This window comes from Colias croceus, chromosome 11 (genome assembly GCF_905220415.1).
Source record: "Colias croceus chromosome 11, ilColCroc2.1".
Taxonomy (NCBI): Eukaryota; Metazoa; Arthropoda; class Insecta; order Lepidoptera; family Pieridae; genus Colias; species Colias croceus.
In genome coordinates this window covers 2,304,721-2,324,628 of record NC_059547.1, presented here as the reverse complement: position 1 = coordinate 2,324,628, position 19,908 = coordinate 2,304,721, and the positions used below count along the sequence as shown (strand labels likewise).

Genomic DNA, 19,908 nt, shown 5'->3' with positions numbered 1-19,908 from the left:
GCCCCCAATTGCTTCAAAGATTTCACTTAAAGGTCCCTTCCAGATATCCTCGTAAGGTTTTGTTGCCGCTGTGTCCTCCTCAACGCAGAACCGTATCGGGTCGGAACTCACCCATTCCGAGAATTTGTAAAACTGTAAATGACTACAGTCAGATGTTTGATATATTTGTAGATTCCCCCAACAAGCTCCGCAAAACACTTAATTCACTTTTTAAGGAATAGAATGGATTAAGTACATTATATATAATCATTGGTTTTCCTTTTTTTTTCACTAATAAAATTGTTTGGTGTAATTGTATACTTTAAAACTTAAAACTTATTTTTAAAACTTAAAACTTATTTTTCGCATGCTGTGTTTACCTATAAGTGTTTATTTACATTGATCTTATAATTGTGTATGTGTATTTTGATATTTTATATGTAATGTAAACAAACGTTGGTAGACCAAAATAAATAAATAAATAAATATTAAACTTGTATGATATTTTTGGATTAAATTTATCATCTGCTAAACTACCGAGACCACATGCCAGACACGGAATATGCGATCCGAGCTAAAGTACACGTTAACAGTAGTTAGTGGTCCCTATAGAGTAAAGTTGGGTATTGAGTTAAGACTGATCACATCGATGCAGCAGTTTGCAATAGATCTATTGAGATATTCAAGTGAACAGTGAATTTCATGCCGTCTTAGGGGTACGAAAATCGATGTTCACGATATTACCCACAGATATTACCAGTAAAATGAACTGGTTATAGATTTATCAATAGCTTTAAACCCTGCTTATTAGCTCTTTCGTAATCTTTTATTAGTTAACTAATGTAAAATGTAAAAATGACTAGACTACCTGTGCTCCGCGGTTTTACCCGCAGTTCTCCTCTCCTGTTGGTCTAAGCAAATGAAACACATCGAAGGCAGTATTATATGATTGATGATGATTATTAAATTACTAGCTGTGCCTCGTGGACTTGCCTGCTTTGCTCAACTCCTATTAATTTTAGCGTGATGATATAGCCTTCCTCGATAAATGGGCTATCTAACACCGAAATAATTTTTCAAATCGGACCAGTAGTTCCCGAGATTAGCGCGTTTAAATAAACAAACAAACAAGCTCTTCAGCTTTATAAAAAGTATAACTTAAGTGCTAAAGTATAAGTTCTTATTTTCGTTGTTGGAGAAAAAATAAAAAGACAAACCAATTAAAATGTTTCATCGTAGTGAGACGGATAATTCCTCCAACAAATGTTGAACGAGATCAAAGACAACTTTGGAACAACTATCATTGACTTATTATTAGTTTTAATGTCTTAAGCCGAGTATCTACCAAACATTCCCAACTGTATCCACAACTATTCTGCCTTGTTGGAGATGAATAACATCCTATTGATCATTATTCCCTAAGAAATCTTAATACTAATATTTTAAAAAATGCAAACATTTGTTTGTTTCTCCTTCACGCAAAAACTGCTGAACCGATTTACAAGAAATTTTGCACACATATAGAGGGTAACTGGATTAACAAATAAAATAAGGATTTTTTCCTGGTCTTTCTTTTGACTACGCGGGCGAACCTACGGACGATAGGCTATCATATAAACAAGAAATTTTACTTGAGACCTGCGTCATAGTCCCTACAACCTTACCTTCTCGAAAAACTACTAAATATCATAATATAATATTTTTCCGCAGTTAATTCATTAAAATGCTTTCAAGAGTGCGAAGTGCTTTGCAGGCATACCTGGTACGTGTAAGCTCCTGGGTAACTCTTGAGTCCTGGCTATATATTATCCGCAGCTTACTACGTGCGATAATAAATAGTATGGTGTACGGGAGGCGGTAGAAACGACGCGTTTGGAACGCTACACGATGGTACTTTGATCGGCATAATTTACCAAATGGTAAAAACTGTAAGCGGTTTTTAAAGAATGAATGTGTCTAGAAAAGCGACTTAAGAATGACTTCATTCAAAGTTTGAATTTGAATTCCAAACTATATTCTCATTAAAAATTTGGATACAAAAATCCATTAAGATTTTATTTTAAACAACCTTTGGCTAAAACATTATTTTTGACAATGGCTCTTCATAATATTAGGGCACTATACTGTAGGCAGACTTACATTGGATTCTTACCTTTTGCTTTGATATGTAGAAAATCTACAAACAGTGTGAACATACCCGAAAAAAACACGCATCTCACATGAAACACCTTTAGTTACGTAGAAAAATGATGTGCTAAGCAAGATACATGTGTCCATGAATAATTTACCACTCGTCGTTTGCAATCCAGCCGTTCGCGGTGTGCTAGAAGCTTTACGTCGCATTTATCCGAGCCTATTGCATTTAAATATACGACACGAGCATCTGAGGTGATATTTTTGAGAATATCTCATCACTCGAGAGGAAAATTATGAGGGAAGAACGCGAATTACGGAAGCTTCTTGAGCCAAACAAAACACATGTAAATAGACATTTTTACGTGTTTATGTTTGGATTTCTGCGCCGTATTTTAAGCGTAAATACAGTAATTGTAGAATTGAAATGAAGGAAACAATGACGAAACAATGTTCCTAATATTGCCACCACCAAAACCCCATTCTACCGTTACTTTAATGAGAAAGTAATAAACTACATATATTATGATAATAAGCGATATAAGAAATAGGATCTGTTTGAAAACATCCAATCCTATCCTATCCTATCCTACATTATGAATGCGAAAGTTTGTGAGGATGGATGTGTGTTTGTATGTTTGTTACTCTTTCACGCGAATACTACTGAACCGATTACAATCAAATTTAATACACATATAGAGGGTAACTTGGATTAACACATGTGATAGGTTTTATCCCGGAAACGGGCACTATGCGGGTTTTTCTTTGAAAACACGGGCGAAGCCGCAGACGGAAAGCTAGTTAATTAATAATTAATAAACTATTTCACTTAACTTAATTAAATTAATATTTATAAAACAAGCGCAATATCAAGAAACTTTAATGAAACATTTATTTATTTAGAACTTCACAATTTTCGCTTGAAAATAAATAACTACAAATTCTTGTCTCAACTGTAGATATTACAACACGTACAGAATTCATTGCTGCAGCTAATCTACCGTTATAAAGCCTTCATCCACTGTCTTATTATTGCTAACTGAAACTATACTATCTCTGGCTAGGTATTTTGTATTTATATATTTATGTTTATTTACTTAAAACTTTTTCAAGACTCTGAATTATATTTGTAGATTAATTTTACCCATCTAATAATTACGACAGTTCGATACAAGAAACAGAAGAAAGACGTAAATCTTATAAACTTATTGATCAGATTACACAAGTTACGAAAGGCACGGATTAAATTCTGATACCGCCTGCCTCCGGATTCGAGTCTATAGATAAATTGGTTAACATATTATTGAAAAGTTATGCAAATCATTCTTCTTCTTCCTTTGCCTTACCCCTTTATTTGGGGTCGGCTCTCCTCGTTCTCATGCGCCAGGATGGTCTATCCTGGGTTGTCTGTTTATTCAATTGGGCTCTCTCCATGTCTTTTGATATTGTAGACCACCAGGTGGCGGGGGGACGTCCCAGACCCCGTCTTCTATTTGGCAAGTTTAGTGCCCTCCTTACTACGTGGTTTTCTTCACGCCTCATTACGTGTCCATACCATCTTAGACGCTGTTCAGTGAGTTTATCTGAGATGGGAGCGACCTTGAAACTTCCTCTGATGTACTCATTGCGCACTTTATCAAGTCTAGTTACGCCGGCCGCCCATCTAAGCATTTTCATTTCATTTACATGAACTCTTTGCTCTTGAGCTTTTTTGATTGCCCAGCACTCGGAGCCATACATTAGAGCTGGTCTAACTGCGGTCTTGTAGACTTTTCCTTTGGTCTTTATTGGCATCTTTGGATCACATAATACTCCCGTCAGACTCCTCCATTTCTGCCAAGCCACATTGATTCGATGTGTAACGTCAGCAAAAGTTATGCAAATCATGAAGATATATATAGCATACAAAAGCTTAGCTGCCCCTGGAATAACCCTTTACGTATACTTTTACGTTATGAACTTAAAGCTACCTCGTCTTTTGTTAACTTAGTGAAATTATAACGCGTGGAGGGCGTCACGAATAAAGTTACAACTTTGCGACGGGAAGTTGAAACGTGGCAGGAATATATCTCTGTTAGACTCTTTAAATCTAATTTAAAATGTATGCTCTTGATACATACTTATATGTGTTGTTAATCCTACTAATATTATAAATGCGAAAGTTTGTGACGATGTGTGTGTTTGTGTTTGTTACTCTTTCACGAAAATACTACTGAACTGATTACAACGAAATTTAGCACACAGATAACTTGGATTAACGCATAGGGTCCCGGAAATGCCACGGAAACGGGAACTATGTGGGTTTTTCTTTCAAAACGCGGGCGAAGCTGCGGGCGGAAAGCTAGTTTACAATTTACATATAAAGCTTTAGAAGGTAATAATGAAAATCATCTTTTGTTTTATTAATTATATTGAAAAAACTCATTGAAATAAAGCTATGTTTTCATCTAATGTGTTCAGCTCAAATTCATAAAATTAGAGAACCTTTGTTTTTTAAACTATGAAGTTCGTTTTTCATCATAATTCAAATCCGTTAATCACTTATCTAAACTTGTTTTTTAGTAATAAACTAGTATTTTAGTAAATAAATATCCTTCGTGTTTTTTCAAGCGACAAACTAGTTTGAGGTTCCTGACCCCCAAGGGTTCCTTTATATGTTACTTCTAGCCGCGGGCGTGTGACCCCTTTGGCTAATTGCAGCATTCCTCACAACACAATATGAAAACAAGACACAAATAAAAATTGTATGAATAATCTACTCTATGCAACAGTGTGTAGATGAAACAAAATCTAAAAGATAAATGCTTACTATTTATTCACTTATTTAAATATCGAAGAAATTAAAGATTTTAGGGGAGACTGAGGTTAGGTTCCCCTGACCAAGCTCGCTGCAAAGTGTGCAAAACGTCGGGATATTAATAATAATGAGTTAATCGCGTTTAAAATCCGTTAAAATCTTATCTAAACATATTCCGATATTCGCGTAAAATCAAACAAAAGAAAATATTACTCAAATATCGTTTAACTACTTTTTAACTATTACGTGTACATGTAACGTAGTTACTCATAAAATCAATATGTATAACAAAATTAATAATATTTAATAGAATAAACATTTAACTTTGTTCTGTATCTCAGATAAAACTTCTACTTGTCTCTCGGGAAACATCCTCCTGAAAAACATCGAAGGCAATATTATATGATTGATGATTATGATTAAATTACTAGCTGTGCCTTGCGGATTTGCCTGCTCAACTCCTATTGGTCTTAGAGTGATTATTTACAGCCTATAAATTACCTCGATAAATGGGCTATCTAACACAGAAAGAATTTTTCAAATCGGACATTAGTTCCTGAGATTAGCGCGTTCAAATAAACAAACTCTTCAGCTTTATAATATAAGTATAGGTTGATGGTTAGTATTTAATTATGTTATATGAATAATTTATATTTATTATTTATTTAACTATTTTATGTACCATTACATTACATAATATTAAAAAAATGGAAAACATGCATAGCACATAAGGCAACCTTATCGCTTATCAGCGATCTCTTCCAGGCTGCCCAAGGTAAAGGATAATGAATTAATGATTATATACCTATTTGCAATAGTAACTATAGGCAATTATGTTTTATAGAACATAAATTTTTTCATAGATATAAAATTGTCATTGAGCTGAGAGCTATAAAGGCGATTACACGCATGTTAAACATTTATTGGAGTTTCTGTGCCAAGTGCGATACTAATGTTGGAATTTAATTTGTTTTCGCTTTTTATTTGTCCAATATTTTACAGTACTGCATTTTTAAAGGATATGATATCATCATCATCATCATCATCATCAGCCCATATACGTTCCCACTGCTGGGACACGGGCCTCCTATGAGGGTACAGGCCATAATCCACCGCGCTGGCCAAGTGCGTGTTGGCGGATGACACATGTCGTCGAACTTTTTAATTCTTCGACATGTCGGTTTCCTCACGATGTTTTTATATTATACGTAAACAATAAAGGATATGATACGTAGATAAAAATTCACTAAGCTTCGTTCTTATTTCCACAGGCCTTTAGGCGCGTTGAGAGTAAAATTTCAAAGTCGCTTCATGGCAATACCGTCACGTCATGTAGTAGGGCGACGATTTTGGTACCTATCTTTGAATCTTGCCAAAGAAGTTTCACTTATGACACGTATGCTCGGAATACATGCTCTTTTTTGATATAACATTTTAGCTCTCTTTTAACGCTATTAGTAAAACATAGTTTTAAATATTATTATTTTACGGTATTTTTCATCTTACATCTTTTGCGCATACACCTAGGTATACAATATACCAAACCAATATTTGTCTGCATTTTTTTTTTTATGGTATAGGATAGCAAACGAGCAGACGCGTCGCCTGGTGTTAAGCGATACACGCCGCCCATAAGCATCCACTCCACTGGGAAGTGGATGTGTTGCTGTCCTCAAAGGGATTTGGAAGGAGTTAGGTAGAAGGGGCGAGGATGGGAGGGAATGAGGATAGGGAAGGAGAGGATGGGTAGGGGATGGGAAGGGATGTGGGCCTCCGGACCCCTCACTCACCGTACGGAACGCGACAGTAAACTGTCACTATGGCGCCGATATTCTGTGAGGGTGTGGTACCTTACCCGGTGCGAGCGTGGCCCAATTCGTGCCGAAGCATGCTCGACTCCCACTCTCAGCATGCTCGACTCCCACTCTGCATATAAAACGTCTGTCTTTCACAGATTTTCTATTCTCCCAAATATTTGCCTAAATTATAAACTAATACTGCCTAAATAATTAAGAACAATAAACAGCAGAGCCGAAACGCAACGATCAGATATCTAGCGAATGCATTAATCCACAACAGAATCCATTAAAGATAAGAGTTATGAACATATTACGTACGGTACTGCTATTTACTTTCGCAGTGGCGTTTAGAGACGCGTCGAAAACGTACCAGTGTAAAATACATGTCTTGAAGTTCGTTCGTTTCAGGGGTTTCCACCTGTCGCGGAAGAATTCTAATCAATACCCGCGGCTCCATCATTAAAGCGGCTCGTCGGAACACAGTGGGGTTTTAGTCGGTAAGAATCCGACATAACCCACGGCTCCTCCCCCGGGGGCCGTGGGTATCTTTGGAAGATTTCCCCACTATAAAAAAGGGGTTTCCATCTGGGTTTATCTTGAAGTTAATGTAATTATTACTAACGTATTGTATACACTATGAACGTGTTTAACTAAACTTTAATTATAGTAATGCAATTTACCGTAGCGATACATCAAATGTAAAGTGAAAACGCTGATTCGATTCCTGCATTAAGACCACATTTTTGTTATTCTCTAAATAATTTTAAATATGTATATTACTTCTATAACTCTATGCATATTATTATGATATAAATGATTGACAAAATATAAAGAATAAAAAAAATGCCCGCGTAGGCATTGTGCTACGAAATTTGCTACGAAAAGCTTCCAAAAGTTTACTTTTCCGTTGTATTATTTATACCAAGTTATTTTTTATTTGCTAATGTTTTTTTGCTATCTTCGAGTATTATATTTAATTTTTTGTACGTCAATTCTAAGATTTATGACGTCACGCCCACAAACACACGCACAATTCCTAAACAACTCACGTACTTATTATACAGTCGCTAACACTGTGTCATTTTCTTAAACGATGCACGTATTTTGTCCTATTTACCTTGACTCGAAATAGAAGAACATTTAACTCTTTACATCATGTTTCTTAATGAAAAACGTTTCCTTTGCATACGGATCAACAATTTTGCCTAAATTTATATGAGATCCAAATCTATCCACACATAAACAGTTTTAATCAAATTAATTAATAACGAGGCGTAAATTAGCAGTCCCTATTTCAAATAAAATAATGAAATAACATTATCATTTTTTTTTCATAGCACATTCATCATCTCATAATTGCTCTATATACAGACGTTTTAAATCAAACAATTAATCCATTTTAATATAAACATGCTATAATCCATAATCCATATAAATTAACCACTCTGCGGCTTGCAGGATGTCCATAGTCCAATTAAAATGCAACTCAGTTATTCCATTGATGGTCCAATTACCGTTCAAAGTGGTTTAGATGTTGAGGTAGGTCAAGATTTATTACTATTTAAAAATGAAACACGTTTATGTTTAATCTTTTATTTTTCTATCGTTTAATTGAATGAAACAGTCATTAGGAACGCTTTTTAAATAAACTTTTAAATGGAACCACTATTTATTAGATAAAATAAACTCAACCAAATGCTTAATTATTTTAATAAATAAAGTTTTAAATGTGAATATAAAATAATAGTTTATATTACAATTATTTTTATGATTTGTTATTTGTGAATTAAGTACTACTTGAATTCATCATCATCATCAGCCCATATTATACGTTCCCACTGCTGGGACACGGGCCTCCTATGAGGGTACAGGCCATAATCCACCACGCTGGCCAAGTGCGTGTTGGCGGATGACACATGTCGTCGAACTTTTTAATTCTTCGACATGTCGGTTTCCTCACGATGTTTTCCTTCACCGTTCGAGCAGTGGTGATGTTACAACATGCGCAGATAAATTGAAAAATCAATTTATTTCCTGCACGCTCGCCTGGTCTCGAAACCCGGACTTATCGATTCGAAGTCCGAGGTCTCACCACTGAGCCACCACTGCTCTGACCACCACTACTTGAATTATATAAGGTAATCTTAGCAGCCGTTTTCGTGATTCCCAATACATACGAATTGCTCATACTATATCATGTTATAAAGATATTATGATAAAGTAGTTTATTTTATAGGCGTAAAAATTAATATTGTGTACATATCAAGTCCTGTGATAGCAAATGATATTTATAAATAAAATAAAATAAAATAAAAAGCATTATAATTAATTTAAATAATGAATCAAAACCGGCGATTCCCAACGCCACTGCAAGCACACGTCACTTGAGGTAGATTGGATGCGTCCGCCATTACCGTTGTGACTAATTGTGTTCCTGATATTACTAATTAGCTCAACTTCAGGTGCACTCAAGCCTTGATTATACCTAATATACAGCTTACATGCCTACAATATTCCGTGTGAATTATGCAGTTAAAAATATGTGCGCTAGTTTACCGTGCACGTTCGCGTTTATTATCTGTGCGTTTATTTAAAAGTATTAACAGCTGTTCCTTATGCACGTAAAACCGAAAGAGTAGAAGAAATTCGATTGATAAGGAAGATTCTCGAGTGGCTGAGGCTAGGCGTTGCTCTGGTATGGCAAAAAGACGCGGGTTCGAACTTCGAATCCCGCCTCGTCAATGATTTATTTCTATTCTGAAAAAAAAATATTTATAAAGCATTTAAATGCAATAAAAATATTAAAATGTTTAACTGTTTAAAATATCGAATACAAAGCAATAATTGTAAGAATGTTTGTCTTTGATTGTTTGCCCTAATCTCAGCAAATACACAAAATAGCCCTATAAACTATCGCATATGATAGTGTAAAGGGTATGTGTTAAAACCGCAGCATTTTATAATTTAGAAGCGTAAATAAAAGCATTATCATTACATAATATAAATCATCACGCCGCGGGACGGCGCTCGCTTAATAAGGCAATTTATACACACACATGTCAGCCGCATACTGTTCTTGTGCCAAACTATGACGATAATTATTGCTTTTATCGAGGCAACAAAGATCCTGGTATTACTAAATACTTCAATTTTTTGTAAACTTTTGGTAAAAATTGCATAAGTTTGGTAAATGTTACATTATATTATTATCTTTCCAATATTAAAGATGTAAAAGACTGTGAAGATTCATGAATGTATGACTTTTACGTTACTGTTTCTCACAAACCTATCTTACTTAGGTTTTATTTTTACAATTAATATTGGAAACTCAGGTATAACAAATTTTAATTTATGTGAAAGTTTGTAAAAAATTGTGAAAAATAAATAAATTTTTGAATTTGAATTTTGAATTATTTGAGCATGTAATGTTAGAATGTCTATAACCAAAAGTTTGCTTCTATCAAAAAAGCAAATAAATAAAATAATTATTTAAATATAAAGACAAACATGATCTTATTTACCTGTTACTAGGTACTTGAATTCATACAACCGTATTAAATTTCCAATCAAAATCTTTTTTTACCCATGTATTATATTTCTTTTTCGATACGAATTTGTCTTCAATTTCTTCAAATAATTACCTTTACAAATGCGACAAGATCTTATTCATTCGACAACAACAATATTAATAAAAAAAATGTACCTAATACTAACTAGAGCGCCGCGCCGCCCCGGCTCGCCCCGCTCATTTTTTGTTCGAAAAATAAGTAACTGCCCTAATCACAGTGGAGACTATCTATTAAAAAAAACCGCATCGTTATCCGTTGCGTATAGTTTTAAAGATTTAAGCATACAAAGGGACATAGGGATATAGGGACATAGGGAAAGAGAAAGAGACTTTGTTTTATACTATGTAGTGATGCTTCAATATTCTAGAGTTATATCCTAAAACAGAACACAAGATAGAATATAACAAAGGCGAACAAATAGTAACGTACAAAGTCAGCGTGTTCTATTTTATTTATCTGTATGTGACGTACAGTACGTCGGGTACCTTTGACATGTGTAACACATTCAGAAATCCCATATTGTTGTGTTATTTGAATATTCACCTGAGGAAGAGATATAGCCGATATCTCACAAATTGAAGGATTTTCAACCGACTTCATAAAGGGAGAAGGTTCTCGATTGGACCGTAATTTTTTAGATTTACTACTTCAGAACTTTCGACTGGGTGAACCAATTTTGATATTTCTTTTTTATTTGAAAGTGGTGTCTCCGATGTGCTATTTAAATTTGTTTTTTCTAACAAATTAAAGGTGGTTTAAGTTTTCGGTAAAACATAATTGTCGATTAGGTTAAAACTCTATCTGACTGTTTTTATTGCATTGCATCGGATTGTTTCAACCTTAATAATAATTTTAGTACGCCTTTTCAAATATGAAATACTTTTGATGCGCAATTTAATTGGGCTACGCTTTTTAAAATAGCATGGAGTATTGATCTAATATATTATTCATTTTAAATATTCGCATATAGAACATAGAACACAAAAATACAGCGATAGCGGATAGATGGAGATATGAATTTAATAATTTGCTAATGCAAAAACGGTGTTGTTAAAAGTTTCATATATCTGTGTGTGATTTGATTTCTCGCTGATTTTGATGTGTTTATTATTAATTATTTAACAGTGTTTAATAGAAACAGCTTGTCTGTCGACAAAGGCCATCATTTTTATTATTATCCACAAAGCTTCTTTTTTTTGAACATTGGCATAAATGGTAAGAAAAGTTACTTTTCTTAAAAAACTAGGTATAAAGACTTTTTTAATAGACTGCTTATATTCTCACTACAGTCAAAATTTTAGGTACAAAATCAAAGGATTGTTACCATAGAAATCTAAATACACTAATTGTTACTTATGTATACTCTTTATTCCGAGACGATTCACTTATCAGACTTTCAAAGCTTTTATATTTATTTTCAGCCAACACAAATAGCAATAAAAAACTAGAGCGACTTGAAAAATATCCGTTAAAAAGTTTAAATTCTAATTTCAATCGTTAACAAAGTCGAAGAAAGTCCATTTAGTCGTTGGAAAGTTTATTGGATAACCGTTTCTATTCAAACAAACCCAGACTACCTATATTAATTGAAGGGATAGCTATAACAACTTTGCCGCCTGTCCTTTGAGTCTTTGTAAGGAGTTAATTTAATAAGATATCGATTTTCAATGTGAAAATCTGGGGTTTCGCATGCTTCATAGATGCGTCAACACGAAACAGTTTTTTATCATTTATATCTTGTACTTTTTATTTTATTTCTTTCTTTTACCAACTTTCTATCTGTACTAGAAAGTTGGTAAGGGTGTTGTGCATATGTCTAATGTCTATGCTGTGAATTTCTGACTTTTAACTAGTTGAAAACATATTTCGCAATCACGTCATATTCTACTCTATAGTACATGTAATATATATGTAACACAATACATTTATTCATTCTTTACTGTGCTCTAACAATTTTTAACCGAGAAAAAACACCTCACTAAACAATACATAAAGTTACTAATCCCAAATACGGAACAAACACCATTTACCCACACACCCATCAAGAACAAATTCATCCATACATTTATAACAAAACATTTCAACTTACAAAGGGCGGGGGCATAAAAAAATAATCAACGAATTAATTACATATAAGAGTGAGCTTTCAATAAAAGAAAAACTCCAGGCTCATACCATTATTCGGGAATAAAGGAAATAAACAATGGGGTTGCCAGTTAATGGTACAATGCCCGTACTGACGCGATTGATTTGTAGCGATTTTTTCGACTGGCAACACTATACAGACAATTATTTATTTATCGAGTGTCAGGGGGATTTGATACGCCTTGAACAAAAGCTGAAAACTATTTGTTAAATGTTGTATTACTTTATGTAAACTATACGCCGCTGCTCCCGCCTTGAGGCGGATAAAAGCAAGAAAAAATTACATTCCTGGTGGTTAAAGTCGCATAAAATTTAATATTTATACATGTGTGTTAATAAAATAAAGAAATATGTAAGTAAATTGAAGTCAATGTAGAATTCAACGTATTTACAAAATATCAAAAGGAACTGTCAGCAGCAGAGTAATAATCATTGATGAAAAAGACACATAATCATAAAATGTATCTACCTATATAAAACCAGATAAAACTTGTTACAATATTACAAATGTGATGGCATGTTTGTTTGTGTGTCTTTATTCGTCGCAATGGAGTGACTTTCTGTTAACTATGATTTTTCTGAAAGGCTACTTTTACAGCGGTGAAACATCTTATTCCCATAGGAATTTCCTTTGACTAGGCAGGCGAAACCGGGCCATAGGCTACTAATACAGTAATATATTTTACACTGGACTTCAAGCCTTAATCGAGCAATGCGATAATGTTTTGAACGTAATCCAAAGCCAAATGTACGACTCAAACAAACATGGTACTAACTAAATATTTGAGCGCGTCGCTCTTAATTAAGGTTTGAGGTAATTTTGCACACGCACCGTGTGATTTAATTGAAGATATAATATCCTGACAAACAGGGATTGCGTTTTATATTAGCTTCCCGTACCGGCTTTTCACGCGTTGAGAGAAAAGCCATAATAAGGTGCTTATGACAATTGTCGTCGCTTCAATACATTTATCATAGTAACGTAAAATGTAGACAAAGAATAAATAATTTATTTCTTATGGTTTAACAATGTAATAAATTAAAAAAAGGTGTGAAAAATTATTTTCTTTTTGGGTAATAAAAAGATCTCCGTTTTTTTACATATTAAAAAAAATATTTATACTTCCAAATTTTATAATATATGTCACCGTCATCTAGTTGAATCTGTCGTCATTAAATGAACGCACTAGTCATTCAATCAAATAGCAAATTCAACCAAATGACTGCGACAGATACATAATATATAGTTAAGCAAAGTTTTCTTCATAGATAAAAATAATTATTGTTATTTTATCTATTAAATTTTTGCTTTACCATAAAGATAATCACAAAGCAAAACCCCCCTTTTAATAATAATGAATAAGAAATCTCTATACAGCGTACATCCAACACAAATTACAACTTTCAAGTACACCTTTTCGTACAAAATTGCCAATGATAAAGTTTCAAGAGATAAAATGCAATTTAAAGGTTGTCTGTATTAAGACTTCACGCGATCAAAGACGCTGGCCGTAATCACACCGACTTCAATAGAGCACTGATTCGTCTGTCCTTACCTTTATTTACAGCTTAGGATTGAATTTTGTGTTAATAAAATTGATAAAAGACGGTGTGACAGGAGTTACCTACATAAGTAGATAACATTTGCGTAATTACTGTATTGATTTTGTTACTACACAAAGGTTTTGCCAGATTTTAATAAAAAAAACCGGCCTCCTTTTTTTTGAAGTCGGTTATAAATACTAATAAATTGTAACTATTTTTGTTAATACACTTATAATTATTGTTCTTATTTGGAAACCTATGCGTCCTTTACAGTTCGGTTTAAAAAAATATTTAACTGACTACTTACTAAATACTATGATATATAAAAAGCTAGATACGTTACCCGCTCTCTATTTTGGCAATAAAAAACTCAGCTAAGTGCCCGAGTTTCACTTAGTCACGCACCATTCAGCGTCGTGGCTGGACGTTCTTTTTATATTTTAATCGGCAGTTGTTATTACGAAGTACATGAGTGAGACATGTATTATGTCTCGTGCGTGAGAGTGAAAGAGAGAACAACTGTATTGGTGATAATGCGTTAGTAAGTAGGTATGTATTAATTACGCTGTTTTTTAGTGCAATGATGTTGGCGTATGCCGCGTCTACTAGTATAATAGGTCATTGACTAAATATTTTATTTGTGTTGCTGGATGCAAAATAACATAACGTAACAGCAAATTCCAAAACCTTAAACTTAAGATTATAAATATACGAACGGTGCTAGCTCAGAAGAAAGCGCCATATTGAATTTAGTGTAGTGTCACGTAGCATACGGAACCCAATACTTGTAATAAAATAGTAAATGCAAGCCGGTACGAATAAATATCCTTACTAATACATAATTAATTATATGTAAAGATAAATATCTTTATACCTATTACTTTAGGCGTCTTGATTAATATAATATATTTATTCTAATTATAAATTGATTGCTTGTCTTGTCTGCTTTTTATGTTTTGCCTCCTCTTTGTCTTGTATTGTTTCATTATTTAAAACTGCAAGAAAAAAAAATATGTCTGTGATTAAATTTCTAGGTCTACATTTTACATCTATTACAATAAAATATAATCTAAGAATGATTCACGGCTTGACTTGACTTTGCAATATAAAGTTTTACAGTTAATTAACAGCACTACTTACAATAGAAACACCGCGAGAGTACCAGGCACACAGAACCGTACAGAATCCTTACCAAATGCAATTCCGACACCATTCGGGTTCATATTTGTTCCCTCCAATTTAGTGAAAAGCCATTGCGAAACGCTAATTAAAGGAAAAGCAAACTAAAACCAGCTTTGTGAAGTAATTGAGATTGCTAGCGCTGTTCCCCTTTATAGAGTTCCCCTAATATCCGATAGTGTTATTGATTTAAACGTTGACTTTTAGTGGTAATAAGATTCCAATGCGGTAATGAAAGGGAATTTTAAAGGGCAACTGCTTTTACATTTATTTCATCGAAAATTGTAATAGCTTTATTCATTGGAATATATCACTTTCACTTCATGGTGAAACAAAGTCGCTTTCCGCTGTTTGTCCACGTGTATAGATCTTTAAAACTACGCTACGAATTTTGATGCGGCCTTTTTAAATAAAAAGAGTGATTCATAAGGAAGGCTTACATATTGCACCAGATTTATTAGTGCAAAGCCAGGGTCGTAAAAAAAAATCTCGGTCAAAGTAAGCTGATATTAGCGTGCATTAAATTTAGACTTGTACTAAATTGTTAAGTACAAATAAGCTTTATCCAGACCTGTGTAATATCTGTTTGATTCATTAAAATTTCAAGCAACGAGTATGGAATTTTCAAGAGTGTAATTTTATTGATATGTGCCTGTGGTGCTGAATAAATATGATTTCTTACATTCTTTACATTTTTACATAAAACATTATTTTCCTTCTTATCACCTGAATGAAATGTAATAAATAAAAAATACATAATTACGGAATTAAACCATTTAAAATTAATTGCGTGGTTTAAAAGAATTGAGGTTAAAGAAGTCATTATTTAAATAAACTTTATGAAAATTAAAGCTCAAAGCTTTTCCAGTACACGCAACATGAACACAAATAAGGCTTTTTCTTTACATTTTAAAAAGAGTTAAAATACTCGTTATTTGTAGAATAAATTTTACATAATAATTAAAATTATATGGAAGTGGAAATTATTACTTTTCTACCTACATTTATTGTAAAAAATTAACTATTTTAAACGAAACAATAAAAATACATTTATTACAAACAATATTAAAATTATCAATATTTTTCATTTTTCACGTATAAAAATTTCGTTCAATCATTATAATATAATTTAAAATTAACTATATATAAATATAATTTAAATATAATACTATTTCCAACTGTATATTGTTAAAATAGTTTTGCATTTCTAAATCCTGCCGGAGCTCTGCACGGTTGGGTATGAAGTTTATTATCAAGAGTTAATTAAATATTTTATATACCTTGCTTATATTAGTTTCATTAAACCAATTATTTCATATGAAAAATGGATATACTTAATATTTTACTACATTTATGCAACATTTATTTATATTCACTTTTGAAAGAAAGAACTTACATCAAAACTTTTGTACGTGTCTTATGTTCAAATGCTTTAATGAAGTTCTTAACAAGTGATAGCATTACGATACATTACAATTATATAGAAAAAACAACCTGTATTGGGAATGGCTAAAGCAAGAAAAATATCATATGAGAAGTACACGCGCCCCGACGCAAAATAAGCGCTGAAACTTTTCACACAAATAAATTTTTATCATAATAAATAATAGAAAAATACATTCAAATCTATCGAAAGTACAAAGCTTTGGGTTTATCCTTAAGTCTATCCATTTCAAAAATTACACATCCAGAACGGATTACATCAAACTGCAAACTCTATAAAACGCAACTCACCATTTAATTTGTGTACAGTTCGCTACAAAACTTGGTTTTCCTTTTACGCAGATCAAAGGTGCTTCACCGTGTTGCTCAATCATTGCTTTTTGTAGGAGAAAAAAGAATTATTGGCGTCGAGGACAAACTTGAAATGGGATGAAATGGATTGCCTTGGTTCGTTCGGTTGATACTAGTAGTTTTCAAAGAACGTTAGAAAAATATGGCAAAAAGTATCAAGGCAATAATTAGTTGTATATATGCATAAAATATGGAAGTTTTGAATTTCAAAAAGCTTATCGTAGAGCTTTTCTATGCCGCTTCGTTGTGAGTATAAATTGAATTACGATTTACAATGTCTAAAATCTATAACAAGCCACGCTTGCCTGTTGCCAACACGGGTTAGATAATTAACTATTAGGTACCTGATATTAAATTTTAACCAGATCAGTTTAATCGTTCTCTTAATACTATAATTAATATTGTACGTCAATAATCTCGTACATATTATATCTGTATTCTGTCACAAATCAACGTTAGGAGAATCCATCGTTATAAAAGTATGAATCATGTATGAATATATGGTTCTACAATTTCTATTAAATAAACATAAACATGAAATTGAGTTTATCAACTGCGCAAGTTATTTCCTTTTTCCGTCCGTTATATTATTTGATATGGAAGTAAAATAAAGCCCTGTGAACGTTTTTATTATCTTGTAATATGTAGTTTGTCCAAAAATAATAAGAGGTCGGCCCCTGTGGCCCAATCTGTCATAAACATTGAGATTTCGTGAAAAAACTTCATTCGGACCGACCTTGACTTTTCTTATTACGTTTAAAAGGAAAAACGGAAAGTTTATTTAGGCCCGAATAATATGTTTGGGAACAATTTTGAAGTACTGTTGTTCTTTTGTTTTTAAATAACCCAACGAATATATTTTTGCTTTAGCCGAGTTAGCTTTTATTGAATTATTATGTTCTTACAAAGTTTAGAGCCTTTATACTTTTAGTTTTCTTAACCTCAATAACACAGAAAATATAGTCTGAAAATTTTGTAATTTTGTTGTCCTGAAACTAAAGATTTGTTAAAATATATCTTTGTTAACTAAAAACAAAGGTATCTGCAAAATATTTTAATATCCACATTTGTTAATTCTATACCGAGTCTACCGGTACCGGGCTATTCTGTGGGAGTGTTTGGTGTAAAAAAATTTTGATATTTCCCGTTTTATTTTTAAAAAGTATTATTGTAATTTTACTCATTAGGTAAAGGGCTTTCGATATCAGTTTAAATTTTTTTTGATATCTGCAATAGTTACGGAATAATCGCCTGTGCACACTTAACGATTACATCCTGTATAATATTGGTACCTATAAAAGGTGTAGTTTACGCTTGTTTTGATTACAATAGCAAACTAATAAAACTGACGACAAGTTCAAAAAAATCATCAATTAATTGAATTCTACATAGAAAAGTCTAATCTAGGTATTCGAAAGGTCTAGTTACTAGTATGTAAAGCGAACAGAATGAATCACTCCGAGCCCGACATTTATTTGATATTGAGTTCGCTATTCGTTGGGACATTGAAGGATTTCTTGGGCATTAGAAATATTCTCTAATTCCATTGCGTGGTGGAGCGGAAATTCTGAAGGTGTTTTTTATGTGTGTAAAAATATACCATCCGAAATCTACACTAAATTAAATAATATTATAAAGAGGAAAACTTTGTTTGTTTGTTTGTTTGATTGATTGTAACGAATAGACTCATAAACTACTTCCTTCTTCCACCATTCGAAAGCTACATTATCCACGAGTAACATAGGCTAGGTTTTATCCCGGAAATCCCACGGGAACGGGAACTATGCGGGTTTTCTTTGAAAACGCGGGCGAAGCCGCAGGCGGAAAGCTAGTCGTTAATAAATCACTACATAGTATAAAGCAAAGTCGCTTCCTAATGCTTGTATGTAAGTATGCTGATATCTTTAAAATTGCGCAAGGGATTTTGATGCATTTTTGTAATAGATAGGTAGAGTGATTCAAGGGGATATGTAAGTATATAATTTACTACGATTTAGACAACCTTTAAACAGTTATAATATCTATTATATAGTACCAGTTGTGGAGAAATAGTTAAGTTTCTCAATTACCACGCCAAACAAGTGATTTAAATATATGAATTGTTGCTTGGAAGAAATCGTTCACAAGCGACAAAGCCGCCCATTATGCATCTCTAGTATAAGTAGCTATCTCAATCTATGTTTTATATATTATGTACAATAAAGAGTATTCATTTCATTTTCAAAGGTATAACATCCTATTCAAATTAGATTTATACAAAATTGTAAACTTATCATACTGGCTTTTCGGCTCTTAAACTTCTGTGAACTCGAGGCGGATTCAGTAGCATTTAAAACTTATCCTCGTCAGTTGTTAAATTTATATCAAAACACAAAACAGGTCACCTAATTCCTTCCCACTTTACCTGAAAACATACCAACATTTTAAAAACAGGTCAAGTGATACCTTTAAAATATAAGGAATCAGAACAGCTAAAACTTATTTCATTAAGAAATAAGCAGTAATTATCGAATACGGGTTTCTCATTTACGGGCTTAATTTCGTAATTAAAAAGTCCCATTAAATTAGAAGCCATATTAATGAACTTAGACAAAACAGTCTCCGCTTTGCGGCTTATAGCTTCTTTGAAAAGTTTCACAATCGATTTATCATTATACAGAATAAAAAAGTACAGGTCGGGAGTATTTACCAGGGTACGAAGAAAAATTTATTAAAATGTGTTAGTGTTCGTGTCTGATCGTTTATTAAATTATTTGGGTTGTGCGGAAGCGGCTATTCGATACGGTAATAACTAATAATGATCGTGAGTGTATCAGAAATATTCCTATGTAACATTGTTTCAGTACTATAAATTTTAAAATTACATATATAAAATTGAAATGTCTATCTGTACCTTATTGCAAATAACTGTGTTCAAAATAGCTGAATTTATCTAAATGGTACCGGGATATATAACACCTTTTTAACT

At 32.9% G+C, this 19,908-nt stretch overlaps 1 protein-coding gene across 1 annotated transcript; it reads right to left on the bottom strand.

Annotated features, from left to right (window-relative positions):
• Positions 1 to 3,462: 3,462 nt before the first annotated feature.
• Positions 3,463 to 3,970, bottom strand: LOC123695703. Its single transcript, XM_045641612.1, has one exon. It carries the CDS (start codon positions 3,904 to 3,906, stop codon positions 3,463 to 3,465), a length of 444 nt encoding a protein of 147 aa, XP_045497568.1. The 5' UTR covers positions 3,907 to 3,970.
• Between the last annotated feature and the right edge of the window lie 15,938 nt (positions 3,971 to 19,908).

Coding starts and splice junctions, on each gene's coding strand:
- LOC123695703 (XM_045641612.1), bottom strand. CDS start 3,906: ATGCCAATAAAGACCAAAGGAAAAGTCTACAAGACCGCAGTTAGACCA.